This window comes from Panthera leo, chromosome E2 (genome assembly GCF_018350215.1).
Source record: "Panthera leo isolate Ple1 chromosome E2, P.leo_Ple1_pat1.1, whole genome shotgun sequence".
Lineage (NCBI taxonomy): Eukaryota > Metazoa > Chordata > Mammalia > Carnivora > Felidae > Panthera > Panthera leo.
The window spans coordinates 18,130,647-18,140,798 of record NC_056693.1 but is presented as its reverse complement, the minus strand read 5'-3'; the positions used below and the strand labels follow the sequence as shown (position 1 = coordinate 18,140,798).

At 50.4% G+C, this 10,152-nt stretch overlaps 1 protein-coding gene across 1 annotated transcript; it reads left to right on the top strand.

Moving 5' to 3' along the window:
* On the top strand, positions 1 to 2,080 carry FFAR2 (free fatty acid receptor 2). The gene is made up of 2 exons (XM_042919124.1): positions 1 to 91; positions 1,084 to 2,080. Exon 2 carries the CDS (start codon positions 1,091 to 1,093, stop codon positions 2,078 to 2,080), a length of 990 nt encoding a protein of 329 aa, XP_042775058.1. The 5' UTR covers positions 1 to 91; positions 1,084 to 1,090.
* Positions 2,081 to 10,152: the final 8,072 nt, after the last annotated feature.

Sequence of the window (10,152 nt, the reverse complement as noted above, 5' to 3'; positions counted from 1 at the left end):
GTGGCTAAAGCCCTGTTCCTCTTTCCCAGAAGCTTTCAGACTTTCCTTCAGGACTAATCCCAAGAAGCCACCTATCTGGACTGCAGACAAGGCAAGCAGCTAACCCAGTGCTTGTGCTATGGGCAGTAATGCCAGGATCTGGATTGGAGGGGGAGATGCTGGGGGGCTGACGCAAGTCTGTGAGGAACTGGAGACAGGAGCCAGTGTAGGTGGGATCAAGGAAACAGGCCGGGACATCAAGCCCAGAGAGGGAGGATGGAGGGGCCGGGCTGCATATGGGCAGCGAGGGTTACAAGCCAAATGGAAACTGAGTTGACCCCGTTAAGAGTTCTTCTGTTTATAGTCAAAACACCGGGCTCTGAAGCCAGGTGCTACCTGTGGGCTTTCCTGAATGTTCTCTAGAGTCTTTTAAGGGGCAAGCCCCAAAAGACAGTACTGGCTCACCCTTCCTCCCCTCTGTCCCTCCCTACCTACCACTAGCTTCCTTTTTCCAGTGCAGTCCCAGAGTCTGGTATAGGTCAGGAGAGGAAAAGGTGGAGGAGAATCTGTGTTCTGCAAAAGGAGAGGAAAATGAGGTAGGGAGATGGGCTGGGGGCCGGGCACCTGCTTCCTGGGCGTGTGGCAGGGTCCTGTGGCAAGCCGGCACTGGGTCTCAAGGCCTGGGTTTGTTTTCCTGGCATGGGTGCTCCTGACAGACGGCTCACAGCTCTCTCCCCGGGAGATGCCTTTGTGAGATGCCTTTCCCTCCGCAGGCCTCTGACTAAGGGACCCAAGGAAAGTTACGAACCGATAACAGTAACTTCCTGTATCTGTGAGGAGAGGAGAAAGCCAAGGGTTGGTCCCCCCCCCAGAGACACATGATGGCGAACGTAATAACTCCTGCTTAATATCCCGCCCCAGGCAAAGTCAATAATTGCTCTGGGCTGTTCTGGCAGGTGGTGTAAGCAAAGCAGTGGTGGCAACAGAAAGGTCTGGCCTGGGAAGCAGAGTGTGGCAGGGAGGATGTCCGCGGCCTGAACCAGGCGAGGGTCCGTGGGCCGTGAGTGGCACCTCCTGACCCTGCCTTTTTCCGTCCTCTTCCAGAGCAACCATGACCAACTGGCGCAGCTCCATCATCCTCACGGCCTACGTTGTCATCTTCCTCACCGGTCTCCCCGCCAACCTCCTGGCCCTGCGGGCCTTCGTGGGGCGGGTCCGCCAGCCTCACCCTGCGCCCGTCCACATCCTCCTGCTCAGCCTGACGCTGGCGGACCTCCTGCTGCTGCTGCTGCTGCCCTTCAAGATGGTTGAGGCCGCCTATAACTTCCGCTGGTATCTGCCCGAGCTGCTCTGCGCCCTCACGGGTTTCGGCTTCTACAGCAGCATCTACTGCAGCACGTGGCTCCTGGCGGGCATCAGCATCGAGCGCTACCTGGGAGTGGCTTTCCCCGTGCAGTACAAGCTGTCCCGCAAGCCTGTGTACGGAGTGATTGCTGCCGTGGTCGCCTGGGTCATGTCCTTTGGTCACTGCACCATCGTGATCATTGGTCAGTACTTGAACTCAACCCAGCAGACCGCAAACACGAATGGAATCACTTGCTATGAGAACTTCACCGAAACGCAGCTGAGCGTGGTGCTTCCGGTGCGGCTGGAGCTATGCCTCTTCCTCTTCTTCGTCCCCATGGTGATCACCATCTTCTGCTACTGGCGCTTTGTGTGGATCATGCTCACCCAGCCCCACGTGGGGGCCCAGAGGCGGCGCAGAGCTGTGGGGCTGGCTGTTGTGACCCTCCTTAATTTCCTGGTGTGCTTCGGGCCTTACAACATATCCCACCTGGTGGGGTATTACACGAAGAAAAGCCCCCCGTGGCGGGTCGAAGCCGTGGTGTTCAGTTCCCTCAATGCCAGTCTGGACCCCCTGCTCTTCTACTTCTCTTCATCGGCTGTGCGCAGAGCCTTTGGAAAAGGGCTGCAGATACTGCGACATCAGGGCTCCTCCCTGTTGGGACGCAAAGGCAGAGAGACAGCGGAGGGGGCGAGTGGGGACAGGGGTGTGAGTCAAGCCGAGGGAGCACCGAGTTCCGACTTCACTACAGACTAGGGGGGTCCTGGACCTTTGGAGGCACTCTGGGTTACCTAAGAATTGAGCAGGCTGGGAGAGTGGGAGCACGGGTCAGGAATCCTCAGCCCCGATCCACTACTGGGGCTTCGAAAACCTCTCTCAGCAGCTTGGTGTCCCCTCCTGACTGAAGTTTCCAGCCCAAAGGAGCACAGCTCTGTGACAAAAAGAAGAAATGGTTAGGCACAGAAGCACCATCAGACCAGGGTTTCGGAAGCAACGTAGCTAATACAAATCCAGTCCCTGTGACGTAGCCGGCAGCTGGGGATGACCGGGCTCAAGCGGAGTCCTTAAAGCAATCTTGCTATAAAGCTTTGAACAACACCTAGACGCCGGTCTAGCTGTGGATGCTGGAAAGAAGCCAACGGGAAAGAGGTGGATGAGAATACCAAATGAGGTCAAAGAAGACTCAGGAAGGTTATAAGCCAAGGGGGGGCGGGGATTAAGAGGGAGGACTGGAGACTCAGGCCTCTGATGATCTAGGTTTGCACTGTATCTATCGCTTCCACCTGCTGCTTTGTAAGTATGCTCCAGTCGCCTTCGTGTGTGTATCTTGTCTCCCTGCGTCAAACCTGCCGGAGGTCTGGGTCTTGTCTTCCCCCTCCGTGGCACCTCACACGGGTCAGGACGCAGCCTGGCACCCATCAGTCAGAGGTCAACACCGGTGAGCCCAGGAGTACACAACCTGGCCTGGCAGACTGAAAATAAAGACGGTAAAACTCTGCAGCGAGTGTCCACAGTTTTTGTACTTTTCTGCAAGGCTGGGGTGGGCGAAAATGCGATGAAGCAGCACAGTCAGCAGCACGGGGGGAAGGGGATGCATGGGAAACCACAGAAATGGCTGAAGGTCAGGATGTAATGAGTAGAGTGACTGTCGGGGCTGGTGGGATCCCATTTTAGATTTGGTGAATGGAGACGGGACCTAGAAAGAGGATGTGGGGTGAATCCTGACTTCATGTTATCAGCTGCATCTCAGGGGCCTAAAACACGTAACCCTCGGGCTTAGAAGCCTGCAGAGTTTTCCTACTGTCACGAGTTCTCCTCCAGCAACTCCTATCCTATCATTCCATTACCTACTTAGTATCCTCTCTCCCTGCCCAATCCCACCTTCCTAACTCATCTCTCCCCAAGAAGGAGCCCTGGCCCACTGTCTCTGGTTAACTGATCCCAGCCCCAGCCTGGCGGTCGGCAACAGAGGCTCTACATCAGAACTGTACGAAGAGGTACAAAAATAGTACACGCCCCCCCAGTCCCCCACCCCATGCCAATCTCCTGACTCTTTGAGGGTGGGGCAGCGGATGAGCCTTTAAAAGCCCCCCAGTGATTACTCTAGGCAGCTCGGGAAAGGAATCCCTGGCCTCACTCAGGGGCCCAATCTGTCCAAGAAAATATTCTTCAGAGAGACCCTTCCTATTTGTAAGTCCCTCTCGCCACAACTCCATACTCCCTCATGTTCTGATTGCTTACTTTTCCCACTGTTATAAAACCCCACTCAAAATTCACTTTCTCCAGAAAGACTTCCCTTCTAATTCCCACCCAACTGAGCTCCATTTCTGTTTTCCTTCCTCAAACACCACTGGACTGCTGTAAAAGCCCCAGCTTCACGGTCGCTTGTACTTACTAAGCTGTCCTTGGGCAAGTCCTGACCTCTAGCCTCCCTTTCCAAACCATAATCATGAGGATGATGTATGCCTCCCAGGGTTATTCTGAAATTCCAGTGAGACCGTGCATATAAAGTTGCTGGGAAATTTTACAGTATCACTTAGCTCTAAGAGACCAAACGAAACGAAACGCCAATATGCCCCAACTTAAAAGAAATAAGGTAAGAAAAAATTAGAAATGATGGAAATCGTGTATTAGATAGGTAACCATATAGGATGGTTTAACAGTAATGTGTGAGAAAAAAAAATCTGGGATTTTTCTGCTGACTGTACATCTGGGATGTATTACACCTTCCAAAAACGCTTATTTGATTTGGGGTGGCATTAAAAGAAATAGAGTCTAAACAAGCCAAGACTAATCCCATTTCACTGAGGTCTTAATCAGTAGCATGTTCAGCACCTGAGCTACACATTATTTTTTTAGGACATTAACTCAGGAGTGCCTGGCTGGCTCAGTCAGTAGAGCATGAGACTCTTGATCTCGGGGTCGTGAGTTTGAGCCCGTGTTGGGTATAGAGATTACTTAAAAATAAAATCTTAAAAAAAAAAAAAAAAAAAAAAAAAAAAAAAAAAGACACTAACTCAGGGAATCAAGCCCAGAAGAATTAACCAAAATGTTTTGGAGAGTTGAAACCCTATGACGGTGATGATTGAACAAATGCCAGCCACTATTCCAGAGAAGTAGCCTAAGATGATGGAGGGAATTTTCGAAGGTCAACAAGTGAAAGAGAGTTTAAATCCAGGTCTGCCTTTCTCCAAAGCACCTGCTTTTTCGTTGACTCAAGAGAAGCAAGTAAGAGAATGTTGGATATGTGGCTGAACCAAGGTGAGGTCCAGCTCATGGAAGACACATTCTGTGTAGCTCACGGGCGAAGAACAAGGATCAGAGGCAGAAGAAGCAGGGAGCTGCATCTCAAACAGTCAGGGCTGTTTAAAATGGAACTGAGCTAGGGGTGCCTGGGTGGCTCAGTTGGTTAAGCATCGGCTCAGGTTATGATCTCACAGTTCATTAAGTTCAAGCCCCACGTCAGGCTCTGTGCTGACAGCTCAGAGCCTGGAGCCTGCTTTGGATTCTGTGTCTTCCTCTCTCTCTGCTCCTTCCTCATTCATGTGCTTGTGCTCTCTCTCTCTCTCTCAAAAATAAACACTTAAAAAAAATGTTTTTAATGGAACTGAGCTAACTCACCAAGGTAGTCACCCGCCAGTTCCAGAAATACTGAAGTGGAAAACAGAAAATATATATCCTGGAACATTGAGGAAACGGACACACCTGGTTAGAGCTGAACCAGTTAAGTGTCAAACCCTTTCCTGCTCAGAGATTCCCAGGGTTTCAGACACATGGCTGCTCTTGCCAATCACAGAAGCGCAAGAAAATCTCTGGTCTGAGATTTTCAGGGTGAACCTTTTGCTGCTCACTAACACGTCTTTGATCTGCATGAAGTCATATGATATATAGCACATTTCTTCCCTGGGAAATTAATAGCTCATTTGTCCAACAAATATGTATGGGTTACCTACTAGAAGCCAGATACTTTTCCAAGGGCTGGAGATGCAGAGTGTATAAGAGACAAGGTACCTGACCTCTTGGGGTTTCCATTCCAGTGGGGAAAAACAGTCAATAAGTAAACAAGTAAGCCAGGAAATTTCAAAATGTGCAACTGGTTTTTACAACTGGACTAAAATAGAAACGTGGGGGAAAGTACAATGAGAGGTTAAGGGAGTTTCGAAGATTCTCCTGAGTCAGTGATTTTCAGCTGAGAACTGAATGATGAGGAGTTGCCATACAAAGGCCCATGGGAAGAACATTCTAGAAATAGGAACTGCTGATGCAAAGGGAGAGAGGAGGGAGAAAACCTTAGCTTCTCAAAGGCTGAAAGAGGGCCAGTGTGGGGCTAGAGCAATGCTCTGCAAATGTAGGCATGGAGAGTTTGCTAAAGCACAGATTACTGTCTTCCCTCCCCACAGTTGCAGAAATCAGTAGGTCTGGGATGGGACCCAAGAATCTACCTCGAACAGTCCCAGGTGATACTGACGCTGGTGGTCAGTGACCACTTTTTGAGAACCACTGGGCTGGCATACAGCGACCTGGGGAGAGAGCCATACAAGATGAAGCCGAGGAGGTCAGCAGGGACCAGACCACGCCAATCTTTTAGGCCACAAATAGTCTGAATTTATTCTAAGAGCTTTGGAGACCATTCAAAGGTTCTAAGCAAAAAAGCAGAATGGTCTGATTTCCATTTTAAGACAGTCACTCTGATATCTGTGCCTACCACTGAAGGGAGATGGTTGTTAGGAACAAGGAGATAACGCACAGGACAGATCTAAGAACCATAACATACTACAGCGAGCATGCGGGGTTTTCACCCGACTGGTAGCTCCCTGAAAGTGGGGGCTGTGCCTTCTACCATTAGAACTGTCCAAGGACCAGATAGCCAGGAGGAGGCCCCCATAAGTTATCACGCATCTACTTGACAAATGCGTGCACCTCATGTGTGCTAGAAAATGTTTAAAACAACTAGGTTGGGGGATTTGTTGGGAGTGGAGTGGGTAAGAGTGGGGTGGAGGACGGTGAAGCCCTAATTTGTAGCACTTGCCAACTTTTGTTGGGCCGATTTCTACCAACATGGAGATGCCGAACGCGGGTCTGGCAAGTGATGTTAATGAGCAGTTCTTGCAAGCACATCACTGGATATACCTCCCGGCACATATGCTCAACTGGCAGACAGATCACGTCCTATTTGAGAAAACAATCTCTCTCCCTGGCTACATATAGTACAGGGCTCTGGCACAGGGACTTCTCAATAATAAACACTAGCTGAATGTGGCTGGCTGGGCCCGATCCAAGAGGATCCGGGTGGCTGGTTAGATTGTGAGACTCCCGAGTCCCCTGCAGGATGACAGATGGGTAAACAGAAATATTAGTGCCCGGTTAATGAATAACACAGACAGCAGCCTAGAGCTGCTACCAGGAAACCAGGGTGGAGGGAGCTGGCTCAGCCTGACCAGGGGGCCCTACCAGCAGGAAAAGGGAACCTGGCATCAACTATTTCACTTCCTCTTTCTGGAAAAGACGCCGTTGTGCCCCTTCCTCAGAAATTCTCATCTGACCAGAGCCAGAGCTGTAGGATTTTGTGGTGATCACCGTGGTCCAAGGGAGCAGGGGAGTGCGGCTGGGAGGGTCTGAAGGAAAACACAGCCAAGATGCCACAACTGCCTTCAATTCGCCTGCCCCTTGGCTCCAGGTTGTTGTCAGTTCTCCTTTTTATCAGCTTTCCCTACCTCCTGTGGTTAAGTACTTCTGCCCCATTTTTTTTTTCATTATTTTTCTCTAGTCACAGGAAATGAGGACATTTCTCATCTACAAATTGCACATTCAACCAGGAAATTGGGCCAAAGATCTCTAAGTCCGCCGCGGTGCCTGCCCAGTAACCCACTTGGCAAAAATTTGAAGGTCTGCGGAGATAGGAGACGGGAGGTCCGGTGGGGGGGGCCGGGGGCCACGGTGAGCCGTCCACCAGCAGCTTACCCAAGCCCTGGTATAGTCTCGGGCTCCTTCTCTCCAGCCACGGTCCCCTGGCATCTGGCAGGCCGAACGACGATCAGCCTCAAGGAGACGGTGTTAGGAAAGTAAATACACTACTTTCAAATCTAGATGTTTGAAAAAGCCGATATGCAGGTACAGTAGTCTAGAGTCTCTAAAGTGCCACAGCAGACATTACATCATTCGGCTTTCCGTGGGTGTAGGCATTTGTTGATCCACAAGCGTTTACCGAGGCCTACTATGTGTTGGGCCCTGTTCCAGGTGCTAAAAACACAGCAGTGAACGAGGATGAGATCCCTGACCTCATGCGGCTCATATTCCAGTGGGAGAGCAGACAGGAAAACCAATAAACAGACACTTGGGGGCAGTGCTAAGATCTGTGAAGACACTGAGACAGAGTCAGGGGACTAGGTGGCTACTTTTGAATGAGTGGCTTGGAAAGGCCTCTTGAAAGTGACATCTGAGGGACACCTGAGTGGCTCGGCTGGTTAAGTGTCTGACTCTTGATTTTGGTTCAGGTCATGACTCACGGTTTGTGAGATCGAGCCCCACATCAAGCTCCATGCTAGGTATGGAGCCTGCTTAAGATTCATTCTCTTTCTCCCTCTCTCTCTCTCTCCCTCTGCCTCTACCCCACTCGCACACTAGCATGCATGCTGCTCTCTCTCTCAAAATAAAATAAAATTAAGTTAAATTTAAAAAAAAAAGAGAGAGAGAGAGAGAGATTTGAGTTGCAACCAGAATGGAAAGAAGGAATCATGCATACCAAGAATTGGCAGGGGAAACAGGGAGGGAGCAATGGACGGGGAACCTTCCAAGCAAAGGGTTCAAAGCAGGTGCAAGGCTTGAACAAGCCAAACTTGCACAAAAGAAAAGGCCAGGGTGACTGGGGCTCAGTGGTGGCTGGAAGATCGAGAAAGGGTCAGATCACAGGCGTTCTCGAAGGTTTAGGATAAGAAGCACAGCCGATACCTTCCACCTACTTGACAACAAGAAAAGCTGAGGCCCAGAGCTTTTTAAAGTGCCATGTGCCAACCCTCATCAGAATGGTTTTCTGACCCCAGACTCCCTCTCAAAAGGAGCTGCACACACTCTTCTTCACTCTCTCAACCTGACACCTCACTGCAGAAGAGAAAGGTGGGCAGGAAACGTGATTCGTGCTGCGGGCACCTTTGGGGTACAGAAAGTTGGGGAGGGAGGGAGAGATTGGCAAGGTGCTGTGGAAAGAAAGGAACCAGAGGTGGAACAAGACACCCCAGAGTGCGAGCACAGCGCAGACCGGTGTGGAAAGCTGGCTTCCAGGAGGGAGCCGTGGCCGAGCAGAGGTGGGCTGCCCAGCAGGAGGTGGAGGTAACCATGAGCCGTCCCACGCTGTCCCCGTGTCCGCTGACCTAGAGCAGAAATGGCGTGAGGACACAATCATGGCACTTTGGGGCATCGCAGAAAGCCTCAGGTCCAACGATTCTCAACCCAGGCTGCACTCTGAGCCACCCGAGAAGCTTCTGAAAAATGCCAGTGCATCTGAGTATTTTATTTTGTTAAAGCCCCCCAGGTGCTTGAGAAGCTCGGAGGGTTGAGAAGCGATGTCTGGTCCTGATCCTCTGCTGGGCCAGTCAGAGGGGGTTCCGGGAAGGCAGCAGGGAGGGCACAGTGACTGGTTTTGAACCCAGGCTTCCGCTGTGCATCTGGACTCCTCCGGGCTTTAGTTTTCTAACTGAAAAACAATGGGGCTAACACACTTAAATCATCACACTACTGGGAGGACTGAATGAGTTTAACACTGTACATGCAAACACTTCGAACGGCGTCTCACACCTGTGGATGTTCACGCACGTTTACCCAAGGCCGTCTTTCTAAACGGTGATTCCATTCTTCTGCTTAGAGGCCTCCAAGTGCTTCTCGGGGCTGGCAGAATAAATCGCAAACCCACCCCACGGCCAGCAAGGTCCTGCGGGATCTAACACTCACCCACCTGCCCAAGCTCATCTCCCTCTCTCACACACACCCCTTCTCTCACTTCATCTTTCTGGCCTCAGATCCTTCGCACTCGCTGTTCCCTCTTCCTGAAGCCCTCTTCCCCCCAGTTCCCACGGTGGCCCCGAGTCTTCAACTGTCAGCCTGTCTGTGACTTCAATTTCATTTGCTCACAGGACTTTTTCCTCGACCCGCTCCAGAAGTGCCTGCCTCCCTCTCATACGCTCACTCGCATTACCCCGAGTTACTGACTTTACTGCACTGGGCACGACCTGATCGCATCTATTGTTGTCTTACTTCTTAGTTTTTTGAAAGATACACAGGCACGTGCTTTAATGAGTCAAATGGTTTGCTGCAAAAAACAGCATCCCTCACCTTTCGCCCCACCCAGGACACTTAGCTCTTCCTGGAGGCCATGGCTTTCACCTCCTTTCAACTAATCACAAATCCCTCATATCTTTAAGGAACTTGCTTACTTTACTATACTTCTTTTTTTAATATCAGGTTTGATCTGTTAACTTCCCCCGATGGCAGATGAAGATTTAACTCTCTCCAATACATGAACACACACACACCTCCCCGCTCAGTATCCCAATTACATCATTACTGTGTTCCAATACTCAACGCTCGCATTATTGTGACTATGTAAATAGTGGAGTTCTATAGTACACTATCATTATTCTTCTACTCTGAACACATTTTCCCATCCTGTAGAATTAATAATTGCCTTATTTTTCATTTGCTTGCTTTTCTATATACCCAAACTCTTTGCCAATGGTCTTCTTTCTCTCCTTCCGAGACCTTCGGTGGTATTAGCAAGATATGGATTTCATTTTCTTGAAGAAATCTCTCCCAGAACTTTCTGACCTGCTCCCGTC

Excerpts from the sequence above, each read along its gene's own strand:
- FFAR2 (XM_042919124.1), top strand. The coding sequence starts at position 1,091 with ATGACCAACTGGCGCAGCTCCATCATCCTCACGGCCTACGTTGTCATC.